At 42.3% G+C, this 27,908-nt stretch overlaps 1 protein-coding gene, 1 long non-coding RNA gene, 1 other non-coding gene and 1 pseudogene across 9 annotated transcripts in view; 1 reads left to right on the top strand and 3 right to left on the bottom strand.

Annotated features, from left to right (window-relative positions):
• DHX35 (DEAH-box helicase 35) overlaps nucleotides 1-20,157 on the bottom strand; it is a 68,171-nt gene extending 48,014 nt beyond the window's left edge. For 3 of the 7 annotated variants that reach the window (XM_004014573.5, XM_060397032.1, XM_042230131.1), the window contains exons 1-4: nucleotides 20,110-20,157; nucleotides 13,531-13,664; nucleotides 9,022-9,114; nucleotides 417-494 (exon numbers count right to left, since the gene is read on the bottom strand). In XM_004014573.5, coding sequence (XP_004014622.2) covers nucleotides 417-494; nucleotides 9,022-9,114; nucleotides 13,531-13,664; nucleotides 20,110-20,149 — 345 coding nt within the window. In that variant the 5' untranslated portion in view covers nucleotides 20,150-20,157. The remainder of the gene's footprint in view (nucleotides 1-416; nucleotides 495-9,021; nucleotides 9,115-13,530; nucleotides 13,665-20,109) is intronic. The other 4 variants (XM_060397034.1, XM_060397033.1, XM_060397036.1 and 1 more) reach the window with 2 other exon arrangements.
• On the bottom strand, nucleotides 5,931-8,997 carry LOC121816226 (cytochrome c-like; annotated as a pseudogene).
• A 175-nt stretch (nucleotides 20,158-20,332) lies between the features above and the next one.
• Nucleotides 20,333-25,100, top strand: LOC132657572 (uncharacterized). Its single transcript, XR_009595967.1, has 2 exons — nucleotides 20,333-20,567; nucleotides 22,126-25,100. It is a non-coding gene; the product is annotated as an uncharacterized LOC132657572 (long non-coding RNA).
• A 616-nt stretch (nucleotides 25,101-25,716) lies between these two features.
• Nucleotides 25,717-25,851, bottom strand: LOC114117677 (small nucleolar RNA U109). Its single transcript, XR_003591340.1, has one exon. It is a non-coding gene; the product is annotated as a small nucleolar RNA U109 (small nucleolar RNA).
• Nucleotides 25,852-27,908: the final 2,057 nt, after the last annotated feature.

Genomic DNA, 27,908 nt, shown 5'->3' with positions numbered 1-27,908 from the left:
ATTTCAATGCAGTTTCTTCTTTTGTTAAATTCAGCAAAAACAAATATATGGCTAACAAGCACATTTTTACAAAATTATTTCTATCCATCTAGTCAACTATTTATCTAAACAGAAAATGAAGTTTAAAATGATGTTCCCAAATATTCACACTGTGTTTGCTATGTGGTGAGATTTGGGGTTTTTTTTCCCTAACTACTTTTTCTGTTTGACTTTAGTACTTTATTATTACATAAAAATTCATAATGTACAGGTATCAATTTTACAAAAATAATCAGACCATAGTTCTTTTTAAGCTGAAGATTTAAATTCTTGAGGAGCAGTGTCATATTCATCTGGAACTTGTAGGAAAGAAGAAAAAAATAAGTCACTAAAATAGAAGACACAGGCAGAGTCTTTCCAGCAAAAAGGAAACTCACTGTAACAGCAGCCACTCTTCGGGGCTGGGTGACTCCCACCACTCTTCCTTCGGCTGTCCAGCCAGCTTCTGCCAGGTACTGCAAATAAAACCATGTTTCAGCACACACCTGATACCACTTCACCAGAAATAATCTACTTCAGGATGACCCTGGGTTAAAATTACTGAGAAAGGAAACAGCAGATGGTTCTTGTTTCAGCAGATATTTTAAAAATTATTTTGCAAATGAGGGATCTGAGGTTTGGAAATGTGAGGTCATTTGCCTTAAGTTCATAGCACATGCATAATAAATTCAACATTCTAACTCCCTCGTCTTATAAAATGCCCCCATTCTTCAGCTGCCTCAAGGAATAAAAGAACTATCCATGGGTCCCTCAAAACACTGCTAAATCTGTAGAACAAAGAATTTTAAAGTGCATACATAGTTCAATGAATATCAACTATACAAAACATTTTTAACCAGAGTAAATAAAAATAATTACGATTTTTAAAAAGACCAATATAACATATATCATTGCAAAAAATTGGATTTTAAATGCATGCAAGCATTCCATTAGATATTAGTATACATTAAATTTGATTATCTAATTTATGTATTTATTTGCCACATACACTTATTTTTTAATTATTTGATTTTATGCATTTTTTAAATCCAAAATGGGTTAACCGTGGTTAGCACAGGTACATGTTTTTCTAATGTCTAAATTGTTTTACAATAAATACATATATTACTTCTATAACAGAAACAAAAAGATTAAAAATACTGTTACATGTATCTGCTTATTTATTCAAAAGACTAATAAAGGAAGGGCAAACTAGAAATTAAAGAGAATGGTCTTCCAAGGAGGGTTGGTAGGAAAGGGGTGGAGAAAGGGAGAAACTGAAACGGGAGCAGAGACAAAGAACGGCAATGCTCTGAGATGGCCTTTGTGTGCAGCTCTGACTCTCAGAACTACAGTCACGCTGCATGTACTCTTCAAATACCCAAATAGACGAGAAAAGCAACCAGGATGTCGAGGGAAACCAAAAAGAAATGCAAACACTAACAAATGACCCTACCTGTATTACAAATGAATAACTGACCACCCTGAAGAGGGTGGAGAAGAAAATCAACCTAGGATATTGGAAAACAGAATCTTGACTGAAAGTCAAAGACAAAAAGAACAGTACCTCAATGCTATAATCTAGTTAGTAAATGTTAGGGCTATGGGCTAGCAATTCTGGAGCTATTTTATGTGTTCACTACAGTTTGGCCACCTGATGCACACAACTGACTCGATGGAAAAGACCCTAATGCTGGGAAAGATCGAAGGCAGAAGGAGAAGGGGACGACAGAGGATGAGATGGTTGGATGGCATCACTGACTCGACAGACATGAGTTTGAGCAAGCTCCGGGAGTTGGTGATGCACAGGGAAGCTTGGCGTGCTGCAGTCCATGTGGTTGCAAAGAGTCAGACATGACTGAGCTATTGAACTGAACTGAGAGTTTAACAAATAAATAAATACACTGCAGACAATGAGAATGGAGTTTCTCACTATGGAAGAAGAGTTACAGGTAAGGAAGGGCTAGAATGAGTCCTATGCCGTTGGATTGGAATCCATGAAGTATCAGCATAAATTTGTGATTTTTAACATATACACAGATAGGCACAGATATAGAATAAGTGTTTTTATGTAGGAATTTAATATTTCCCTGATAGCTCAGTTGGCAAAGAATCTGCCTGCAATGCAGGATCTTCCTGACCCAGATGGTAAAGAATCCACCTGCAATGCAGGAGAACTTAGTTCAATTCCTGGGTTGGGAAGATCCCCTGGAGAAGGGAAAGGTTACCCACTCCAGTATTCTGGCCTAAGAATTCCATGGACTGTATAGTCCATGGGGTCACAAAGAGGAGGACACAACTGAATGACTTGCACTATCACTTCACCTTAATAAGTATATTATATATATACATAAAATATATATTATATATATATACATAATACATGTACATAATTAAGGAAGGCCTAAGTCTGCCCACTGAGTCTGCCCACTGAGACTTATAGCAAAGACACCTCCATAATAGTGAGCACTCTAGCACCAAAATATTGATTTTTAAACAGCATTTCCCAATAAGAGGAACCAGGGCTCCTTGGAGAGGTGGCTGACCTCAAGGTTAGTGCAGGAAAAATAAAAGATGAACATGAAACAGTTTCTGTTACTAGAAAATAAGGAAGTGTTCAAAAATGGAGTCTTTTAGAAAGAACACAAGAGCTAAATGCAAGGAGCTCCTAATGACCAAAGCTGGACCATTCCGACCAACACAATAAATAATTATAGCACTGGGTTTTAACCAATACAACAAAATAAATCACCATGAGTTCATACTGATATACAAAAATAACTGGATAAATAAATAAATGAAAGAGAAAGGACAGTTCTTCCTTACAGGAGATTTCACTTAATAAAGGCAGAAGGGAAAAGGAATAAAGTCATCATTAAGCAAACACCTGAATAACTGCTGCAGACGAGATCCACTGAGGGATGCTGAAACTAGGAGGTGGCAGTTTGAAAGGAGGTGAATATCTGCAGTTTAAAAATATCTCCTCCAAGATATCTACAACTACAAAGAGAAAAACTTTATAGGTGAAACTTGGGACCTTAACAAAATGATCAAATTAACCTCATCAGAGATGAGACTTTTTAACATTTCAGCCCTCCTGACACAAGGCACTAGTAAGGACACATCATTTCTATGGGATTCTTGCCAAAAAGGCAAGCTCTTTCTCATCATGAGAAAACATCACATAAACCCAGACTGAGGAACACTCTATAAAATAAACGCCCAGTACTCTTCAAAAATGTCACGATCATAAAAGATGAAGACAGACTAGGGAACTCTCACAGACTGCAGGAGACCAGGCAGAAATAACAACTAAATCCAGTGCAAGAATCTGGATCTTCTGAGAAAGAATACTGGTGGGAAATTTGATGACATTTAAGTAAGATCTACAGTCTAGCTACTGGTATTATTAATGTTCTACTTCTGATTACTGTACCATGTATGGGAAGTGATGTAAGGGGGGTAAGGGAATTCTGCATTCCTTTTGCAACTTTCCTATTAGTCAAAAATTAGCTAAAAATAACAATTTTAAAATGACTGTAAGGAACAAATTGTTTTAGATAATGTAGGGGTTTTGTCATAAAAACTGTGAGGGTTCTCTCTCTTGCATTGAATGCAAAATACTACCAATCAACCCAATCAACACAAATGCAGAAAGACAACAATAAGAATAATGGCTAAGACTCACCAAGCACATCATGAAGTGTCAGGAACTGTCTGGCATGCATAAACCAGTTTAATCCTCACAACAAATCCAAGTCGGAAGGTACCAGCATCATCAACAATTTAGAGATGAGGAAACAAAGAGGTCATAGGACTTGTCCAAGGACACAGATAAAAATCTAAGAGTTGGGATTCAAGCTCAACAACCAAAGCCACATAGTTCAGTTCAGTTGCTCAGTCATGTTCGACTCTTTGCAACCCCATGAACTGCAGCAAGCCAGGCCTCCCTGTCCATCACCAACTCCCGGAGTTTACCCAAACTCATGTCCATCAAGTCAGTCGGTGATGCCATCCAGCCATCTCATCCTCTGTCGTCCCCTTTTCCTCCTGCCCTCAGTCCCTCCCAGCATCAGGGTCTTTTCCAATGAGTCAACTCTTCATATGAGGTGGCCAAAGTATTGGAGTTTCAGCTTCAACATCAGTCCTTCCAACGAACACCCAGGACTGATCTCCTTTACGACGGACTGGTTGGATCTCCTTGCAGTCCAAGCGACTCTCAAGAGTCTTCTCCAACACCACAGTTCAAAAACATCAATTCTTCAGTGCTTAAACCACATAACCAGGACACAATTCTACCATCCAAAATAAAACACACTCATTTGCAGTCAATCTCTCAGTAGTAGTGTTAAGACAAAGAAAAACTAAGTCTATGATAACAAACCTCACCATGAAGCCAATCTCTCAATATACCTGAGATTCAGACTTCTGCTTGCTTATGGTTGCTGACAGGAGGAAATAAAAAGATGCTGCAAATGTAGGTATAGTGCGGACATCAAAAGGCAGTGGATCTCAGTTCTCTCTGCTCTTTTTAAGGGTCATCAAATCTGGTCTTCTTGTTGAACAGTGGGATTAGGAAGAACTCTACTGAAAACTTTAATAAAAATTATAGCAAAAACTTGCTTTCACAGTCCACTGTTTTGACAGAGCTCTAGGAAAAAAATATCATCTAGCTTCCACATACAGTTTGTGAAATTTCAAAACTGGTACAGGGTGCTAGGGCATGCTGTACTTTTCCAGGGAAAGATATTACATAAATCTAGCAAAATAGTTTGTTGACAAAAACTTGCTTCATATTCTTGCCATGACCTTCAGTTCCTCAGTCCTTCCAATTTTCCTGTGCTGTAACTCATATTTAGCTCCACAAGAAGGTGGAAACTGTGACTGTCTCAGAGAAGTGGAACTGAGTACTAAGGAAAAAGAGGATAATCCACGGCAAGGAGAGCAGGTATTTGGCCCAGTAACATGATTAATCACAACCCTCTAGTCATCTTCACCAGCAAAGTTTAGAAAATTCACTTTTTACCATTTATTCCTTTGTATTTTTTTTGCATTTTATACCATGAATGGATTCCCTATTCAGAAAATACAATGCTTATTTTAAAAATACAACTCCTAGAATTTCTCTGGCGGTACAGTAGTTGAGACTTTGCCTTCCCATGGAGCGGGTGCAGGTTCGATCCCTGGTCAGGAAGCTCAGATCCCACATGACTCACGGCCAAAAAAACCAAAACATAAAACAGAAGCAATACTGCAACAAACTCAATCAAGACTTTAAAACTGGTCCACATTAAAAAAATTCCTCAAACAATACAGGTCCTTAAAAACAATTAAATTCAAGTGCATATGCCCTTTGACCCAGCAACGTATAACTACTATATTTATTCTATGAGTATACCCATATGTGTATTAACTGCGATGGGTGCCAACTGACTCACAGCATCATTGTGAGAACACAAAACTGGAAACAACCTAAATGTCTACCGACTGGAATTGGGAAAATTAATGATGTAGAATCTATGCAACTAGAAAAAGGATGATACACTAAGTGGAAAATAAAAACAAGATGCATAAAACATGTATAGATACTACCACTTGAATTTTCAAAAGGGGAAGAATATATATATACATATTTCCCTGTAAAAATTAACTTTCTGTGTAAAACCAAAAAAAAAAAAATCTCTATCCAAGAAACCTATAGCATCAATTACATCTGCATAAAAGAAGTATCAGAAGACAGGGCAGGGAGGTGGGAGGGAGGGGACATACATATATCTATGGCTGATCCATGTAGCTACATGGCAGAAACCAACACAATATTGTAAAGCAATTATCCTCCAATTAAAAATAATTTTTAAGTGTTAAAAAAAAGAAGATAGGGAAATCTTTCTCTTTTTATATCCTTTTGTGTCTTTTGAATTTTAAACCCATGTGAACCTATTAAATATTCCCCCAAAATTAAAAATACTAAAATAATACTTAAAAAAGAAACTCCCTCTGTTTGCTGCCACACTGCCAGGCTGGACCCTCAGACCCCACTTCTTTCCCTCCTTCAGAACATTCTTTCCCTGGACTCAGCCCCTCAGCAGGTGCGCTCTGCTCCCTGGCAGCTAAGCCTTGCTGGGGGCAACGACCAGATCGCTGTACTGTACTGTATCACTGATCCAGATATCTGCTACCCACCCCTGTGGGAGGACCACACGCACTGCCACCCTACTGCTATCAGACCTGGCCACGCCATTGGCTTTGGCTGATGAATGCGACAAGTGTCACTTCCGGTCCGCAGTTTTAAGCGCCAGCTCATGACCCTGTCATCTACTACAAGATCCACAAGTCCCAGACAGGAGCTGCGCCGTCATCCTGGGTCCCAGTGACCATGTGGGAGCAACCCATACCTTGGGTCATCAACCCCAAAAGACCACACAGTATGAGGAAGAAAGAAACCTCTCTGCTCTTAAGCCACAGAGATTTTCAGGTTCTTTGTTATCATAACAGAGTTTATCCTCAACTGACTAAACAATCACACCAACTAATTCAAAACAAACCAAGATCATCTAATACCATGTGGCCACTAACCTCTGTTCTACACTCCCCATCTCACCACTCTCTACACTGTCCTCATCAGTAACACAAAGATAATAATACCAGTGCGTATCTCACAGGGCCACTGAGGATGAAACAGGTCAGCATGTCTAAAGTGATCCCTTTATGTAGCACTTATAATTACTTATTGTTACTTGGTTTATTATCATTAATAACCAATAATTACTCAGAAATGTAACATGGCCCTTCTCCTGTGTCTCTAAGAAACAAATAATATGCTAGGGGTTTTTTTTTAGCTTCTAAATACTCTTTATTTGATGCTACACATAAACCACACTAAAATGCCTTTCATTAAGTAAAAGGCAATATTTTAGATAGAGAATTTTAATTAAATTGGCATAGTTAAGACCAAAAAGATAAAGTGGACATTGTCAGTGTATCTTCAACCCGCCTTAACATACTAATTGAAACACACTTGAATCTTGCTCTGTTCTATGTAACAGTAAAGGTACTGTCTCAGTATTTTAATATATTAATATAATCAGTTCTAGAAATCTACATAACCAATCCCCTAAAGGGTTGGAGAAGGCATTCACCACCTCCCTGAAAAGGTTAACATTCCTTATTCACATTCAATCATCACTTTAGAAGAGGAAGAGAGTGATAATACATGTTGAGCCAGAATTACTACCAAATTCAAAAAGCTGATCATATTCATTTGGCCACAAACCAATCTTACTGAAATCAGGATTGTCCAACAGAAATATTCCATCAGTCATGCATGATCTGAATTTTAGTGTATGAGATCAATTTAAACATGGTACACACAAAAACTCATGAGACATTTCTGTTCCATAATAAATAAGACAGTGGCCAACGATTACTCATTAGTAGCTTTTTTGAGATAAGTTAGCAAGTCTTCCCTTTCTTTCTTCTCTTTAATGTCAGCAAAGATCGTTTTTGTTCCAGGGATGTATTTCTTGGGATTCTCCAAGTATTACATCAGCGTCTCCTCTCCCCAGGTGATGCCCTGGTTCCTGCTGGCACTGGTGTAACAGAATCTAGCCGCCTGAACTGTCTTTCACTCAAATGGACATGAAAGTTTGGCCCAGTTTTGTGCTTGCCTCTCTTTTCCACAGTACGGCACTGGGCACATTTCTGAACAAAAACCTCCCAGTCCTTCTCGACATCACCCATTTTTAAATCATTCTTTCTTCGTGCACAACTGAGAGGTCCCTGCTCACAAGCTGAATGTCCTGGCTCTCTCTACGCTAGGGTCTTGGTACCATCTAAACATATGTTCTCCCTCCAGGTCTCCCGTCTCCTCTCCTCTGCTGTCCTTTCCCTTCTGTCTACTATTCCCCAGCTGCACACTGGATCACCTGGGGAACTTTTAAGAAATACCTATGTTGGGGCCCCAACCTACACCCAGTATTGTGTTGGGCAAAAGCAGCTTTATTTTTTCCTTGTAAGAGTTCAAAAATAGGCAAAGCTAATCTACAGTGCTAGAAGATAGAATAAAAGTTATGCTTGTGTGTGTATGCTTGTGGGAGCAGGAAGAAACAGCAAGAGTCCAGAAGAGGACACAGGGGGCCTCCAGGGTGCCAGTGATGTTCTATTTCTTGATTTGGGTGCTGGCAGTACCACTGTATTCACCTGCGAAGGTTTACCAAGCTACAGTTATGATCTATGATATTGGAAGTATATGTATTTTACACTTCAAAAAAAATCTGTACTTAAAAGGGAAAGAAAAACCTGCAAGGACTCTTATCCCTGACCACTTAAATATCATGCCTCACCCTCCAAGTCGAGGCTCTTAAGACACACTTCAACTTCACCCTGTCTTTCCACTCTTGATCCTACCTGACCACTCTGTTGAGCCCCAAACACCTCTGCACTCCAGTATCTCCACCCACAGTATTCACTGCATGAGACATCTTCCCAGCTGGCTCCCACTGATCATTCAAAGTCTATCTCTTTGTCTTATTTCCCCTTCTTTCATTTCAAGATTAAATGTCATTTCTCTTACAAGACCTTTCCTGATCCTTCTTTCCACTTCTATCCACACCACAAATGATTTGGCCCTCTAAGAGAGATTTCTTCCACAGCATTGTATAATTCTATAATACACTGTCCATTTTTATTCACAAGTATAGCAGCACCCACCTTACCCCTCCTCTTTCACCTCTAATGCCGGAGACATGGGTTCGATCTGTGGTCCGGGAAGATTCTACATGCTGTGGGGCAGCTAAGCCCATGCGCCACAATTACTGAGCCCATGTGCTGTAAAGCCTGTGCTCCATAAAAAGAGAAGCCATCGCAATGAGAAGCCCGTGCACCATAGCTGGACAGGAGCCCCACTTGCTGCAACTAGAGAAAGCCCGTGTGCAGTAATGAAGACCCAGAGCAGCCAAAAAGAGAGAGAGAAAGTGTCGCAAAAACAAATAAATATATACTCACTTGTGGAATCTGTGTGCTTTTCCCACATCCTGTTTCTCCAACGATCACTACTGTCTGATAGTTTTCTATCAAGTATAATATGTGATTTCTCAGCTGAAAAGAAATACAACCAAACAGTGTAAATAGACATACATTTTCTCAAAAGACCTAAACAAAGATATTTAAACATTAGGAAATGAGCTATTTGCCAAAGGAAAGGACATATTCAAAAAGAACTACCGAAATGTATCTCAGGTACTGTTGGTATCAGTACAAGGCAACACAATTGCAACTGAATATAACAACTTATCAAAATATATAATGCACATACTCCTGGATTCAAGCATTCTACTTTTAAGAAGTTATCCTGATACATGTGAAGATGTATATACAAGCATACTCATTGCAGTGTTGTTTGTAAGTGCCAAAAATCCAAACAGCCCATATGTTTATCAACAGGGGAGTGATTGAACAGTTATGAAAAGACTCCAATAAGGGAATAACATGTAGTCGTTAAAAAGAACAAATGCCTATTTGTACTGATGCGGAATGGTCAATGAGGTCTGCAATGGTAAGAAAGCAAAATGCAGGACAGTGTGATAATACATTACTATTTATGTTTTTTAAAAAAGGGTAAATACATATATGCTTCTTTACATATAAACTACTTTGGGGAAAAGCAAAACAAGGCACTGGTAACTGTACTGTCTCCAGGGAGGGGAAGAAAGTGGGGGGCAGGGAGCAGGCATATGAGGAACCCCTTTAACTTTGTGCAATATGCATGTATCACCTTATTTTTCATTTACCAGCTGGTGAAAACAAAAAGAACATGCTTTCATCTCTACCTCTACAGACAAGTGCACAATAAAGCAACTACACGTTACATCTATATTTTAACTGGGCCTTCCTTTACCCATTCAGTGGGAGCAGAAATGCTAGTTTGGCCACTGGAAAGTCACAGACAACTCCAAGATCCCATGTACTCAGTTTCAGAATGTATTTTTTGTACCCACATTTGATTACAGACTCACTCAATGATCTGGAAAGTCATGATGATGTTCCATAAATTCCCAGTTTTGAGTAAAAATCTGCCAAATTCTTACTCTAACCACCGTTCAACTCATCTGACTCCACAGAAGACTGACACGCACGATGCTGCCTTATTGCTTAAATAAGGTACTGGGGCTGTTTGGGGGTTCCAATTTAGCATTACTTAGGGTCTAAATAGGAGAAGGAAATGGCAGCCCACTCCAGTATTCTTGCCTGGAGAATCCCAGGGACAGGGGAGCCTGGTGGGCTGCTGCCTATGGGGCTGCACAGAGTCGGACACAACTAAAGCGACTTAGCAGCAGCAGCAGGGTTTAAATATGTAATTCTCCAGTTTTAGTGTAAAAATCTTTTAGGAATTTTTATTATCTATTTAACAGATATTAAACTGATATTTAACTATTTGTTAAAAATAAAGATTCCTAGCTCTATCCTCAGGGTTTCTGACTCAGCAGGGCTATGGTAAAGTCCAGGAATTTGGCATTTCTGCAAACACCCAAAGGAGATTCTGCTGCAAGCAGTCTCATGACTCATCTCGATGCTTTCCTGTCGATTGCCTGGACTCTGCACTTTCTTTTGGGTTAGTTTTAGGCAGGGAAAGGTTTGGGTTCTTTGCAGCCATTTTGTACCTGATATCTTGTCAATCTATCTGCTGAATGGATGAATGGATGAACGGGTGGGTGGTCAAAGACAACTGAAAGACACTGAATATAGACAGACGGAAATAACATAAGAAGATAGAAATAAGCAAACTATATGAACTCGATTCAAGAGGTGCTAGAAAAAGCCCATGAAAGGCTCCAGGTTTGATTTGGAAATGAATTTATTTATTAACACAAGAGGTGTATGTAGTGAGGGCTTTCAACGCAGAGTCAGTCTGGGTTTTACCTAGGAGGCAGTATGTGCTGTGCTGCAAGAAAACTGGGCAGTGGTATACCAGAGTGATTTAAGCGTGAAGAAACTGAAGGCATTAATTTACTTCATAGGCTAAATATGAAGCACTGCAAATGGATATTTGCACACAAAATGATGTGTGACATTCAAGAGATGACAAGATTTCCAGTTTAGAGACTGGGGAAATGATGGTACCATGAACAGGTACAGGCAGGGAAATCGAGGAGAGCTAGTGCAGAGGACCAGACTGAGCTTCAGCAAGGTTTGGGTTTAATGGAATAAGAATACAAGCTTGCATTGCAGTGTCCAGGGCCCAGAGAAAATGACAGCCCATGGGAGGCAGCCAACTGGAATGCCGCCTTGAAATGGCACTGGGGAAAAGGAGGATGAGCCTTAGATTTACTGCTGCTTTAGTTTCAACTTCTATCTTTAAAGCTACTTTCACTCTAAGTTTTAACGGGGGTGTGGTGGCGAATAAGTAACTTTTATCGTTTTCATCTCCTGTGCTGTACTAGGTCACTTTGGTCATGTCCAACTCTGTGCGACCTCATGGACTGTTGCCTGCCAGGTTCCCCTGTCCATGGGATTCTCCGGGCAAGGATACTGGAGTGGGATGCCATTTCCTCCTCCAGGGGATCCTCCAGAACCAGGGATCGAAGCTGAGCCTCCTGCATTGCTGCAGATTCTTTAACAGCTGAGCCACCAGGGAAGCCCTAGATTTATCGTTAACATCTTATGAGATCACAACTGTGCTTAAACTCTGCTTTGATTTTTATCAATAACATACCTCTCATCTTACCATTTTTAATTTCATCAATATGTTACCATCCTTTTTTTTTTTCCTAATCTGTTGTTTCATTTATTATATTTTACAAGTACAGCTGGTGGATGAAGAAGAGTCCAGAAAAGTAAATACTCAGTAAACAATAATTATCCTTGTACTTAAATGTGTATTACATGTCAGGTATTTTACTAAATAATGCTCCATGTGGATTATGGCATCTGGTCCTCATAACAATCCTATGAGGTAGGTCCAATATTACAGAGAGGAAACAGAAGCTCGGGTGCTGAAGTAAGGTCACACAGGACACAAATGATGAAAACTGCCTTTGAACTCTGAAGTCTAGCTCAAGTCTAGACACTTCATCCCAACTCCAACTGTATCCCTCCATGCTGAACCTATAATCTTATCTTCTGAGGGTCAAACTGCTTTACATTCACATATGATGGCTGAGGTTAATCATCTATAGAAGAAACCCAGAGATTGTCAGCAGGGGAGTGACTAAAATGTCTAGGGTCACAGAAAAGTCTGATGGAGGTGACTTGGCTACATTCAGAAGGCAGCTGCTTCAAATCCATTTGGAGAAAGAACATATTAATCAAAGAGGAATTTTTAGCACAGTCTAGACAAAGAAACTCTCTAAGTGCAAGAACCTGACGGCTTTCACCCAACACTGTGCAGGAGAAAAGATAGACACCAGTGCTGGGGGCCCCACCTACTTGAGTCGTTCCAGGGGCCTCATACGAGGCAGCAGGACTTCATTACCCTACATCAGGGGCTACAGGAAATAAATATCCTTCAACTGTATCTAATCCGCCTTTAGCTCTGAGCCCACTTTCTGATTACAACTTGACTGTCCATGTGGACTTGGCAATGGGGAGAAAGCGTGTTCATGGACTGTATTCTCTGTACCGGAGAACCATGGCTAACTGAAAATGAATATACTCTGATTTCTAGTTTAACACTTCGGTTTCTTACAGATGAGTGTGAGTCCATTTCATGAGACTAATAAAATCATGCATCTGGATGTGCACGTGGTATGTAATAACCACACCCAAATGCCATCACTCTCCCCGTGGGAGTTAACCTCTTCAACAGAAACCACCTGCTGCTGCTGCTGCAGCTAAGTCGTGTCCGACTCTGTGCGACTCCATAGACGGCAGCCCACCAGGCTCCCCCATCCCTGGGATTCTCCAGGCAAGAACGCTGGAGTGGGTTGCCATTTCCTTCTCCAATGCACGAAAGTGAAAAGGGAAAGCGAAGTCGCTCAGTCGTGTCCGACTCTTCGCAATCCCCTGGACTGCAGCCTACCAGGCTCCTCCGTCCCTGGGACTCTCCAGGCAAGAGTACTGGAGTGGGGTGCCATCGCCTTCCCTGAAAAAGAACTTGGTATTTCTAATTAATCTCGTGTCAAAAAATATGCCTTAAAAAGAAAGCTAAAATTGGCCATATGCCAGTAATCTACTGAAAATGGATCCAGGAAAGTTCACTGTGCTGTTTTTTCTCTACTTTTCTGAATGCTTGAACTTGTCCATAATTGAAAGCAAAGAGGGGGAAAAGAAGAATGTCACTTCATTTCTTCCAGTTTTTCCAATATGTAAGATCTAATTGAAAAAAACCTTAAGGACTTTCCAGATTTCTAAGATTAACACACTAGCATTCTAAAGACACCCTTCAGATAGGCCATCTCTGAGCTCACTGCATTCTAAAGGATCATTAACAGTAAGAGGAACATTCACTTCAGTGCCAAGTATAAAGCTACCGCAGGCTGCTTCGGGCCAACGACTGAACATGCTTATTCAATGTACCTTGAACACTGGCAGCTTCTGCCTCTGCTGCTCTATAGAAAGGGCAGCATAAGGGTTGTAAACAACAGTTGTTGCCGAGTTTTCAGCTAGACTTTGTCTCTCTTCAGAGATGCTGACACCTGGCCCCTCTGTACCTGCAACAGAAATGTTTTTGGTGGTTTTTTTTTTTTTTTTTTTCAGATTCTCTGATACAAGGAACAGGAAAATCATGAGAAAATTACAAATTCAAAGACGAAGATATACAATGGAAGCCATGCGTTTTTATTTCAAACCACTAAGAGAAATTTCAGGAAAACATTTAGAAAAGTACCTGTGGGACTACAGAAAAACATCACGCTGGTGTCAAGAACAAAGGAGATGGCAGTCCCATTGGGCTCCAAATTGTTTACACACAACTGTAGGTGACGGAGGACAAGGTATTGCGTTCTGGTCATCAGGCTGGGATTATTACCAAACTCTTAGTAAAAGTGGTGGGAACCCACCCGGAATTAGCTGAAGCAAACAAAGAATCCTAACACCGTAGGATGGCAGCAAGGCTCAAGGTCAAGGGGTACCAGGGACTCAAACACTGCCTGGCCTTTCTCCTTCTTTCTCTGCTCCTCTTAAAAAGCTCCTTTCAGTTCCTGGGGCTGGGTTCTCTACAGGAGCTGGAATCAAGGCTGCAGCCAATGCCAGAGCTCAGGCTCACAGTTCCTCCACCAATCATTCACTCACTCATCCACTGAACAAAGATGGCTGTGCCAGAGACACAGCAGTGAACACTACGGATACAGGCCCCACCTTTGAGCAGCTGACTTGCTTCTCTTAATCTTCCTTCCAAAGGAAGAAGACTTAGAGCATGAAGTGGTGATGGAGAAAGACCCAGGGAGGGGGACCGGGAGTCCCAGGTGTGCGCTATTTGGAAGGTGGGGACAGCTTTCTTTCCCCTAGTTTAAGGCCATTGCCCCGCCCCCCCCCCCCCGCTCCCCCCGCCCCTGATCCAGTCAACCATGGCCCTGGAATGGGCTACAATAATTGGCAGCTTCTATTTGAGTCACAGAACTGAAGTGGTTGGGAAGGAAGTGCTGGTCTACTGTGCTGAGCAGATTAAGCACCAGATACCCACAATGGCTTCTTTTTTTAATTATTTATTTGGCTGTGCTGGGTCTTGGTTGCAGCATGCAGGATCTTCACTGCAGCATGCAGGATCTTTAACTGCAGTGTGTGGGATCTAGTTCCTTGACCAGAGATTGAACCTGGGCTCCCCTCCATTGGGAGCAGGGAGTCTTGGCCACTGGACCACCCAGCAAGTCCTACCACAGTGGCTTCTTGGTTAAGAACAGTAACCAACTGGGGCTCAGGGAGGAAAAGAATATGGAAGCCACATGCTGCCTGTTTGAAAAACTGTTTGAGGTCCTATGGATTTTTAGCCTGAAAAGGAAAATGCCTGAGGAGTAACATGGGTTCCAATTTTATGATCAGCCTCTGTAATTTGTCACACCCAACTGTTCACACATCCCAAGAGAGGACTCAAGAGTTGAAGTAAATGGTACAGGGTTCAGAATTCAATTCAACATAAGGAAGGTATCTCTAAAAATAAGACTTGTTCAGCACAAGAGACTGTCACCTTTGGGAATGAATAACCTCCCTAGAAGTTCACAGCCCTCTGTGAGGGGTACTTCAAGAATAATTACCCAATACTATCATCACCCAGGTTTTCTGAATGCATAATCCATGATGCTATGTAAAAGTGCAAAGGTTTTGTGATCAGAATACTTAGCCCAGTGATTTACTTTTACATTTTTTGAAGGGTCCCAAACCCCCCTGACAATCTAATAGAGGCTATGAACTCCATCTCCTGAAAAATACACCGGAGAGTAATTTATGAGAACACAAAAACGCTGGAGGTCCAGAGACTACCCCCAGAGCTAAATTCAGAATCACCGCTGTAGTTCTCTGATCCCTTTTCCATTCGTTTCTAGGAACATAGTTGTGTTCAGAGGTCCAAGACCGTCAAAAATCAGGTAAGTGGGCACTACTATATTGTTTTTGCCAAAATGTTGACCTTCCTTTCAACAAGATAAAAGACAGAACAGGACTTGGAACAAAGCCTGCACTCAAAGAGGCACATTTCCTTTCCTTTCTCCCCTTATTATCGCTGCTGCTGCTATCGCTACATCGGATTAATTCCTTGTGATCTTCACTCAAGAAAACTAGAGCAAAGAAACAGCTTATCCTCATCAGCTCTGCTTTTATCCTGAATTCTCTTCTTTTCAACACATTTTAAACCTTTATAGCGCACTTAGAATCTTTTAACATTGCTCCTACAACGTCTCACCTCCTCCCACTCCAAGATTTAATCCACCCAGGTGTCTTCCTGACTACCCCACCCCTCCTATCTCTAACCTATAGCCAAGTTCACCTCGGAACATGCGGTTATGAGGTCTTTTACAAGAACAGCTGCTGTCAATCAATGAGGAGCATGTCTCCTCCATACAAAAGACTCCATTCAGCCAAACTAGGACTGCTTCCTGGCTGTCTATACATCCCATGGTCCATTCTGGCTGCCTAGGGTTTGTTTTTCCCTTGGGAATATTCTCAGTGCTTAAATGAGTAACAAGTTTGTAATTCTTATAAATTATAAAGGCCTTCACCTCCCCATCTATAAAACAAGGTTGATAACAGCACACCCCCTCCCCCTCTTCAGCATTCCTTTTAACCCAATTTTTCAGTTTAAGTGGTGATCCATCAATGGATTATAAAACTCATGAACTTCTTTAATATGCTATGCAACTCAATTATTTTGGTGTTTTGGATACTGCTGAGGCGCCATCCCACTCTGCCTTTGTTCATGCTAAACTAGAAATAAAACAGAAAGTATCAGAGTGCATTCCAAAAAGCACTGTTGTTTTTGCACAACCCTCTTCAATTGTGTGTGTGTGTGTGTGTGTGTGTGCGTGCACATGTGCGTGCGTGCTGGATCATGGCACATTTCTTGCTGTGTATCAGATCAAAAACTCTTCAAAGCTGTTGCTATAAAGTGCTTGCCAGACACGTGGTCAAACACTGATTTATCATTAAATATCTGTTGGATGAAGGAAGGAAAATGGCCAGGCCCTTCTGATTCACTTGGACTAAAAAAATCAAGTCAATTTTTTTTTTCTACACAAAACTCAGGCAGCTCATACAAAGATCTTAAGGAAGAGATCACAAACTATGAGGTCCCCAAACATGCCATCGTTAAAATGTTTGAAATCGTTCATTTAAAACATGTAAAAATTGACCATTCTAATCTGGGTGTTGAGGCCATGTGACAACCTCTGGGTGGGACCACTCACAGCTTCCTGCTTTAGACAGGATATTGTATGCTTCAGGCCAATCGTCACAGGACACACTTGAGTTTGCCACAGTTCCTACCTCCCCTTACTGCTTCCAGCTGGCCGCTTCACTGATTTAGATTGTCCAAAAGGCCCCTGTAGCTACCTGAGCTTGTGACTCCCAGTCTGCAGGACACATGTTCCTCTACCCTTATACCCAGTCTCAGTCACTTCCCTGAACTTCACTGTGTATTTCTCGTATCCTGTTTTCACATCTTCAACTTCAGTTTCCTCATCTGTAAAATGAGAGTAATACCTCCATCACAAGACATCATGACCACTTAATAAGATGATGTAAGTAAGTAAAAGTGACTAGCACAAAGTGTCCAGTAAGTGTCACCAAATTCATTACAATTAATGACAAAACAGTTTACCTGGACCAGTGGTTCCCAAACGTTAATGCATACTGGAATCACCTGGAGATCTTTAAAAAATACTGATGCCTGGTTCTGAGCCCCTCTAAACTTCTCATCTATCACCATGGAGCAAAACTGAACAGGAGGACTTTTTAAAAGCTTCCCAAGTGATTCAACTACACAGCAAAATTTGAGAACCACTTACCCAGACAGTCACCAAACCCAGAAGTTTGAGTCATTACTGACTTCACCTTCCTCTATATCTGCCTCTAAAATGTCTCTCCAATTAGGTCCCTCCCTACTGCTCACACGCCAGAACTGCCGTTTTCAATATCCCTCCTCGGTTTTAGTAGCACCTTCTCATAAGGGTGTCCCTGACCCTAACTTCCTCCCCTAAGCACTGTGCACATCAATGCCAGTTATCTTCCAAAAATAAACTAGATCGTGTTACCTGCTGCTTAAAAACAGCGAAATCCGAATTCCTACATGGAGACTACTCACAGTGAGGCCCCTACTCACCATTCTGGCTTCACGTCCCACCATGCCCCATGCTGTGTTGTTTAGTTGCTAAGTTGCATCTAACTCTCTGTGACCCCATGGACTGCAGTCTGCCAGGCTCATCTGCCCATGGCATTTTCCAGGCAATACTGGAATGGGTAGTCATCTCCTTCTCCAGGGGATCTTTCCAACTCAGAGATCGAATGAACCTGTGTTTCCTATGTTGGCAGGCAGATTCTTTACCACTGAGCTACCTGGGAAGCCCCGCCCCAAAACATACCCTACCACTAAGCATCCCCATGCTACTCAATTATTTTGGTGTTTTGGACACTGCTGAGGCACCACCCCACTCTGCTTTTGTTCATGCTACACACTTTAAAGTTCCATTCTCCTACCTCTCCACGGCACAAAGCCTTACTTGTGCTTCAGCGTTCACCTCAAAAAATATCACTGTCTTGATGAAAGATATCTTTTCCACACATTCAACCTCTCCCTCTCGTCTATCTGTGTGTGCGCTTACTCGTTCAGTCAACTCTTTGTGACCCATGGACTGGAGCCTGCCAGGCTCCTCTGACAACTGAATTCTCCACGCAAGAATACCCGAGTGAGTAGCCATTCCCTTCTCCAAGGGATCTTCCCAACCCAGGGACTGAACCCAAGTCTCCTGCATTTTACCGTCTGAGCCACCAGGGAAGCCCTCCTCTCTCCAATAATCCCATGATATAATAGTTAAATATGTATCTAGGGCTAAGAGCTTGACATGTATTCTCACTGAATCATCAAAACAATCCTCTGGGTAGGTGCTTTGCCCATTTTACAGATAGAGTAACTGTGATTTTCCCAAATCACCAAGTTAGAAAACGGCAGTCAGGATAGTCTCGACAGTCTGATCCTAGTAGAGCTCCTCTTCCTTACACTCCCTTTTTCTGTCTCACTTTAAAATCTCTTAAAGAGGATATCCAACTTCATATTACAATTGAGAGAGAGAAAGCATAAATCTTGAGAGCAGAGCCTTGTCATCCATATTTGTCTCCTGACCACAAGGCTAGGGGTTCAGTAAGTAAAACTTCAGTGAAAGAACTAAACAATGGAACAGAACTCTGGGAGTAATCCCATGTTCTTTAACCAAAAGAGTATCTTGCCCTGATTTTCAACAATTTATTCAGGCCTTTATTGTACTTAACACTCTGACCTGTTATTAAAGGCTCAAAGATATAAAAGAGAGTTATCTCATTACCTAACTGGATCTTAGTTTTGGCTGCACATAAAACTCAGAATGGATAATTGGCTGAGGACTTGAAATGCTGAATCACAGAATCATAAAACTCGTTAAGTGACAAACTAAAGATTTTAAAAAAGAATTAACACATCCCTTGCTTGGGTTTTCTTCCGCATCACTGATATGCATGGTCAGAATTTCAGGGAATCACTCTAAAATACCCTTGAAAACCTTCCCCTATATTACCCTTCTCTGTCTTATTTCATTTTTGCTGCAATATACTTTACACATCTAGACCTACAGAGGTTCAAGTGGTGGACAAAAGTAAGTTGGCAATGATTGAGAAATTTTTGTTTTTCACAAGAAACTGATGGAAGGGGAGGGAGGGTCTGGTACGTAAACATTCAACGAAATCTTGATTAATGAGTAAATTCAAACAAAACAAGCAAACCATTTGACGGCTGAGATTGTGTTAGCCTGCAAGACGGGAAGTGGGTGACAGCCAACACGGAGAGTGTTCACTTCTGGCAGACACGCGGGGTGGACAAAAAGTACCCTAAAACAGACTAAGATACTTTCCCTTTTAACGAGCACTTACTCTACGTGAAACAACGCGCGCACGTTCTCCTTATTCTAGCCCACATGATAGGTGTTATTATTCCTCCCATTTCACAGATGAGAAGGCTAAGGCTAAGGAACTTGTTCAGAGGAACTCTACTACTCTACGGCAGAGCTTAGAATTCGAATCCAGGCAGTCTGATTTCCTAAGCTGAACTCCTAAACCCAGAGCAGCACCACCTGTCCAGTCCCAGCGTAGCCCCAGGGCGGTAAAAGGACACGCGTGGGCGCTTCAGCTTTTCCCCATCTCACGGGTTGGGCAAGACAGGCACCAGGAGTGAGGAAAACGAGGCCCGGGGAGGCTGAGAGGCTGTAACGAGGTCACAGAGAATTTCTGCCCAGGCTGGGGGCGGATCCCTGAATCCCTCGGGACCACTGTGCACGCCTAATCTTCCGAGGCCACCAGCGCGGCAATAGCCAACCCGCCGAGGTCAGGGCTGCAAGCAGGTCCGCAGGCCCCAGCAGGCTAGCCGTGGAGCCAAGACCGAAGTCGGGCCGCCGCATCTGCCCAGCATTCCGCCAAGGGCCTTACCAGGTCGCCAGAACTTCACCGGTCCCACGGGCGCTGCCATGCTGGGGTGAAAGGTCACGAGGAAGGCTCCACCCCTCCGCCGCGCACCAGCCCCCAAAGGGGCTGGGGGGCGTGGCCCGTGAGGAACCTGGATCTACGAGGTTCCGCCGTGTTACGGCCACGCCCCCGTAACCACCCCCCTCCGAGCCACGTGATCTACGTTTCAGCCCCGCCCCAGACCCATGTGATCGGCTCCGCCATATTGGAGGGACAGGCGTGCTTCTCTTCCTCTTTAGAGCAGCGGACCTGGGTTCTGAGTGGCCTTAGGAGTTTGGGGCGGCCCGGAGGGCGGCAGCATGCTACTGGAAGGTTGAGCTTGGCAACAGACCGCTGGTCCGAGAGTTTGTCGCCTCCTGCGGTACGCGGTGGGCAAGGAAGCAGTGCATCCCAAATTAACATTAAGTTGTAAGGTATCCCAGGTGTGTTTTTTTAGTCTCCTCCACATTTTCCGATTGGAGGATAATTGTAACTACCTAGTGGATTTTGTGGTTCAGTAAATATTGGGCGCCTATCGTGCGGCCAGGCATTGCAGTTTTAGTCTCTTTCATGAGTTTCTGTCCCAGAGGGGAGAGGCGAGGGTGTCCTGGGAGTAAATGAGTAAATGCACGATAAGCAGTGGTGTTTGGGGTCTTCCCTGGTGGTCCAGTGGCTGGGACTTGGCATTCTTAATGCAGGGCGCCTGGGTTGCATCCCTGGTCTGGGAACTAGGTCTTCCATGCCGCAGCTAAGACTGGGGGCAGCCAAACTAAAAACAAAATCAAAAAAAGTTTATAATTAGCAGTAAATAAAAACTATGGAAACCGGTATGGAAGTCTCCAGAGACCCTGAGAGTAACGCTGAGAAGGGAGAATAGATTGAAATAAATTAGAAATGGGTAGATCTGTTAGGACATTGGCCCAGTGTTTCCTCCAGTTTCACGACCCATGTTTTAAATGGGAATGGGAAAGTCGCTCAGTCGTGTCCTACTCTTTGGGACCCCATGGACTGTAGCTGACCAGGCTTCTCAGTCCATGGGATTTTCCAGGCAAGAGTACTGGACTGGGGTGCCATTTCCTTCTCCAGGGGATCCTCCAAACCCAGGGATCGAACCCAGGTCTCCCGCATTGTAGGCAGACGCTTTACCCACTGAGCCACGATGTTGACCTCCAATCCAATCCCGAATCAGAATATCTAAGGGTATGTCCTAAAAAACTGCGTTGGAAACATGCTACAGAAAATTCCAGTAACCTACTTGAGAAAGATTCCACTAGCTGATACGCTGGAGTAGAGGAAATGATTAATGGGTAGGCAGCTAATTGGAGGGAAGTGAGAGGGTTCAGAATCTATGTATTTTAGAGCTGTGAAGCAAATTCTCATTCCTGGAGAGAAATGATGGCCGTGGAAAAGTCAAAGGCTTTGGAGACAAGTAGAATTTGGAATCCTCACTTTGCCTTTCCTAGCTGTCATTTAATCTTAGTTGTAAGATGAAGTTTAAAGTTTTTATTAAATGTGAGAACATGTAAGGTAGCCTACAACATAGGACATGCAATCAATGTTTGCTGTCAATAGCTCATAGAGCAAATCCACCAGGGGGAAAATCAGAACTTACACATACACACACATTTTCCAACTATTCCCTTTATTTCCGTAAGGAAAACAGGGTTCCTTACATGATCATCTCTGCCTAAAATTCTCCACTGATCCTTTAAGATATCCTTATGTCAGCTCTAAGGCTTCTCTAAATTCACAACCCAACTTCAGTATTGTCCTCCTGCAGACTCAGAACCTGTGTACTGCTTCTGTGATTTAACACTCATTTAGTTAAACTGTAATCTGTCTCTATTGTTACACTGGAAGCATCTGAGAAAACGCATCATATTACAACTCAAAGCAAAGTTCCCACTGAGTGATGTATATGTGAACACCATGCTTTATAGTTTTAATTCTTAATGACACTGACCCTTCTTTATTTATATTTATTTTGGTCACACTGTGCAGCATCACCGTGCTTATTTAACTTATATGCAGAGTACATCATGAGAAATGCTGGACTAGAAGAAACACAAGCTGGAATCAAGATCGCCAGGAGAAATATCAATCACCTCAGATATGCAGATGACACCACCCTTATGGCAGAAAGTGAAGAGGAGCTAAAAAGCCTCTTGATGAAAGTGAAAGAGCAGAGTGAAAGAGTTGGCTTAAAGCTCAACATTCAGAAAACGAAGATCATGGCATCTGGTCCCATCACTTCATGGCAAATAGATGGGGAAACAGTAGAAACAGTGTCAGACTTTATTTTTTGGGGCTTCAAAATCACTGCAGATGGTGACTGCAGCCATGAAATTAAGAGACGCTTACTCCTTGGAAGAAAAGTTATGACCAACCTAGATAGTATATTCAAAAGCAGAGACATTACTTTGCCAACTAAGGTCCATCTAGTCAAGGCTTGGTTTTTCCTGTGGTCATGTATGGATGTGAGAGTTGGACTGTGAAGAAGGCTGAGCGCCGAAGAATTGATGCTTTCGAACTGTGGTGTTGGAGAAGACTCTTGAGAGTCCCTTGGACTGCAAGGAGATCCAACCAGTCCATTCTGAAGGAGATCAGCCCTGGGATTTCTTTGGAAGGAATGATGCTAAAGCTGAAGCTCCAGTACTTTGGCCACCTTATGCGAAGAGTTGACTCATTGGAAAAGACTCTGATGCTGGGAGGGATTGGGGGCAGGAGGAGAAGGGGACGACCGAGGATGAGATGGCTGGATGGCATCATGGACTAGCTGGACGTGAGTCTGAGTGAACTCCGGGAGATGGTGATGGACAGGGAGGCCTGGCGTGCTGCCATTCGTGGGTTCGCAGAGTTGAACACGACTGAGCGACTGAACTGAACTGTGCAGCATCTGGGATCTTAATTTCAATCATGGAACAAACCTATGCCCCCTGCATTGGAGGCTTGGATCTTAACCATTACCAGTGAAGTCCCTGATTTCTATATTTTATAAACTACCATTTATATGATGAAGACTTCCTGTTTACAGAGAGAATGTAATGGCCATGTGGAAATTACCAGATCATAATCTTAAAGCTAGAGGAGACTTAATCATCTAAATTCTTTATTTTATAGAAAACTAAAAACAAAAACAGCCTATGGAAGTTGAAAGGACTTGGTCAGAATGAACGGGCTAATTTATTATCAGAATTGAAACTAGACTTTAGGCTTTCTAATTCCCAGCTCAGTGGTTTTTCAACCACATGGACCATTTAAGACCATTAGAGTTTAGCTCTGCTTGATGAGAATTAGTTCATCTGCCTCAGAAAGTTCTCTTAGCCCGACTGTCTCTAATGGGTCATTTTGCTTTCAAAGACTTCTACTACAGAAAGCATCTAAGTAATACCCTAGATGTTAGTGAGTGGTTTTATTGCCACAAACTAGGAATGGTCTCCATGGACTATCTCATCTGTCCTAATTAACTATTTCAGAAAGAATGGCCTAAAATAACTACTAATTAAAACATTGTTTCTTGAGACGGCATCTAGTATCTAGCTCAATGCCAACAATTGAAAGTTTGGTCATGCTACATTTTGCAACTTCCAAATGATAGATTTTCCACAGATAGTCCTCAAAATGTTCCATGCGTATATTATAGAAGTTTTTCTCTGCCTCTGATGGTTAACTGGTACTTTCTGCTTTGAAATATAGCCCATCTGTCTTGGCCATGTTTAGGAGCCATAGGATTTGGAGTTTTCATCATTGTACCAAGTAAAGTCTTTTATGTTACAAGTAATAGGAAACCCAATTCATTTTTATTAGGCAAAAATAGCTCATATAATCTAAAAGTCCAAGTAATTCTGATTTGAGACACAGCTGCATTGAGGCACTTAGGACATAATCAAGACTTGCTTCTGATCATAACATTCTGCCTCCTGCTGACTCAGGTGTCACATGGTAACTAGATGGTCATGTCAACTCACATCACATCCTCTTAGCATCAAGCCTTTTTCCAAACATTCCTGGCAAAAGCATCTAGCTGGGCACAAATCCACCCCTGAATCAATCACTAGGGCAAAGAAATATGGCATACTGACTGGCTTAAACCTGGTCATACACTCCCCAAGTGTGCTCAGCTTCACCAGAACCACATGGACTGAGAACTGGAAACAGAATGGTCCCTCAGAGGGTCTTCTGGGAATGAGATTATCAGAGGTGGAATGAAGGCAGCAGTAGCCTCCTATGTATTCATGTACTGTACTAGAATTCCTGGCTTCCTAAGAAAAATCCTAGCTGCCCTTGGGTCTCCTTCAGGAAGCCAGATCAGAGTTATCCCCCAGCTTGAAAAGACAGTTCTTTGCATAACTGCCTTTCCTGAATTGTACTACAACAGGGATTTTCCAGACTTTAAGGTGTAGCCCTCTGGTACTTATAGCATATATAAACCTGTCTGGTTTGTTCACTTGCATACAAATGATCAGGTTCATACAGGTGTTGGCATAAACAAGTGTTTACTCAGCTCCAGGAATCTGGGTAGGGGTGTGGAGAATCCACCAGGAGAGACTCAGCTAAATACTAGGAGAGTCTCTATCATGTAGGCCTGAGAAATTTTGTGCATCTATGGAACAGGGTGAGTTGGGGAGGGTGTCTGCCAGGTGCTTTCCAGGTAAGATAACAGTATGTTTTATTGGAGTGAAAGGCCGGGTTCAGGGGCGTAAACCGGACCTCTGCCAGGCAAATTGGGATCTATTTCCAGGTGCATGGCACCAGGATCCTAGAATAACAGTGCCTCTGTGAACATACTCACATAAGGTATATATTCCATACTCACAGAATGTGTGAATGCATTCAACTGCTTTCTGGCTTTAGACAAACACCTTGTGGAGTCTGGCGTTTGGACACACCCCAGAACATCTGTCGTCGTGTTTATTATCAGAATACTTCACAGGATCATTTTTATAAAAGGATTCTTCTAAGAAATTCTCACCTGATCTTGGTGCCAAGAATTGTTCTTCCTGTACCTAGAGTTAATCTTATGGACGTTGTGGGTGCTGGATCTGACCAGGCTTCTCTGCCTTGGCTACTGAGAAGCTTAAAGTGTGTGCTCTGCCCAAAGTGTGTCAGTCATGGTTGTGTGTATGTGACAGTGTCCTTCCTAACTTCCCACCCTCTGGTTTCTCTCATGTAACTTCTCGCTTATGTGATTCTTGTACGTTAGGTTTTCTTGTCAGCTGCTTGGAATCCTGTAAGGAAAAGATAGATACTCCCCAACCGAACTGCCCACAGAAGTGGCATGGCCATCTCTTCAGTTGACTCCTTCAGTTTTTCAAGGGCCAACTCTGCCATATGATTGGGTTGACCTTGAAACTGTATAGCTAACTCAAACAGCTCATCAGGGAGAAAATAATGAGACAGCAGAGTCTGAACACTATTTGATAGTGGGAAATTTTTACAAAACGTTTAGGTGTGATCAAGGTATTGTGGTTATGCCTTTTGTTTTAAATCTTTCAGATATACACCAAAATATTTACTGCCAAGTTGTAATGGCTAAGTCTGACATTAAACAGATGAAGAAGTATAACTCTCCCAGGGAGGGACTTTTTTTTCTAATGTAGGAGAAATATACTACTACTCAACCTCTCCTGGAAGGTTGGCAGCCCTGAGAACTCCTTTTTTAATGTAGCATGTTATGGATGTATTCCTGCTTCCAAAGGAATGAGAAGCAGACATTTCCACATGCAAGGCAACACATATTTTTGAACCAAACAGTCTGCCATACTCACCCTCCCATTCCCTGGAATTGGGGTCAACAAATCAACATTTTGAACAAGGACCCCAGATGACTACTGCTGTAGGTGGTCCTTAAATCTCCCCCTCAGAAAGCTCAAGCACCACAAAAGCTTTGCTTCCTCTGACAGTCCTGGCCATTTTCTTAGGATTCCATGTACCTCTTGTTTTTTTAACAAGTATTTGTTTGGCTGTTTCTGGTCTTAGTTGCAGCATACAGGATCTTTGATCTTTGTTGCACCATGCGGGATCTTTAGTTCCGGCATGAAGACTCTTAGTTGCGGCATGTGGGACCTAGATCCCTGACTAGGGATCTAACCCAGGTCCCCTGCATTGGGAGTGGAGTCATAGCCACTGGACCACCAGGGAAGTCCCTCTTGTTCTTATTTCTAATCACTGGCATTGCTTTCAGAAAATAATGGGTTTTTGCATCCTATTTCCACACACAAAAAAGGGGCTCTGAAGTCATTAGTATGTGATGGGCCATATACCTGCCCTCCTCTGAGAAAGTCATGGTGATAAATACCTCATTCCAAAGTCTCAGTAGTCCTGCAACAAAGAATTCTGTTTAACTTTATGTGATCCATTTGCCAAAGTGAACACAGATCCTTTTTTATGAATGCCTATTAATAGCTCTGTAGAACATACTGAGTTGAAATTTCAAACATACCTGCATTTGTGAATGAGCTCAAGTTTTAATGTTTTCAATTCACCATGGCATTAACTGCTATTTCTCAAGGTGCATCTGGGAATTTCCTGGCAGTCCAGTGGTTAGGAATGCATGCTTTTACTGCTGAGGGAACTGGTTCAGTCCCTGGTCAGGGAACTAAGATCCTACAAGCTGTGCAGTGTGGCCAAAAAAAAAATTGTTTTAATTCAGTTCTGTTCAGTCGCTCAGTCGTGTCCGACTTTGCAACCCATGAACCGCAGCACACCAGGCCTCCTTGTCCATCACCAACTCCCGGAGTCCACCCAAACCCAAGTCCATTGAGTCAGTGATGCCATCCCACCATCTCATCCTCTGTCATCCCCTTCTCCTCCTGCCTTCAATCTTTCCCAGCATCAGGGTCTTTTCAGATGAGTCAGCTCTTCGCATCAGGTGGCCAAAGTATTAGAGTTTCAGCTTCAACATCAGTCCTTCCAACTAACACCCAGGACTGATCTCCTTTAGGATGGACTGGTTGGATCTCCTTGCAGTCCAAGGGACTCTCAAAAGTCTTCTCCAACACCACAGTTCAAAAGCATCAATTCTTCTGAGCTCAGCTTTCTTTATAGTCTAACTCTCACATCCATACATGTTTTAATTAACAACAAAAAAAGGTACTCCAATGCTTCTCTACTCCTTGTAGAGAAATAGTCACATTTCAAAGCACTGAACCCAGAATCTGAAAACCTGTGTTTAAATGTTTGTCACCATTTACCAATCATGTGACTCTGAATATGCTACTTAATCTAAGCTTCAGTTCCTTCACCTGAAAATTGGGAGTAAGAGCTGTTCAACTGCTCCTCTGATGAGAGGGTCACAGATAGCACATAGGAAATTATCTAAGTCTGGAAATAATTTCGAATAACAATGTTTATCTGAGGTTTGGGCCAGAGTTGTTTACAAACGGACAGGAACTAGTTGTCTGGTCTGCTTTCCAGCTCAGATTATGGCACTAACCCAGCAAATAACCTGCTGACCAGTAAGGAGTCCTAGTGCACACGTGAAAGCCCGCAGGCCTGCTCAGATCCAGGTGCATCAGCCTGTGGCTTAGTGGCAGACAAAACCCTCCACTACTACAGATCTCTTTTGCTCCAATCAAATCAGAAGGAGGAAGCCATCAACTAACTCTTTCTTTTGCCCATGCACAAAAGAGACTAGATGAAAACAGGATTCCACTGGCATGCCAGCGCTGACAAGCAGGGTGTAGAAACTAGTCGCATTGCCTGCCACTGGACTAGGAATCTGGGATAATTGTCACTGCCCTCTTTCGCCCCTACTGCAGGATATCCGATTGCTAAATCATTGC

This window comes from Ovis aries, chromosome 13 (assembly GCF_016772045.2).
Source record: "Ovis aries strain OAR_USU_Benz2616 breed Rambouillet chromosome 13, ARS-UI_Ramb_v3.0, whole genome shotgun sequence".
Taxonomy (NCBI): Eukaryota; Metazoa; Chordata; class Mammalia; order Artiodactyla; family Bovidae; genus Ovis; species Ovis aries.
The sequence above is the reverse complement of the archived record's forward strand: the minus strand, read 5'-3'. Positions and strand labels throughout refer to the sequence as shown.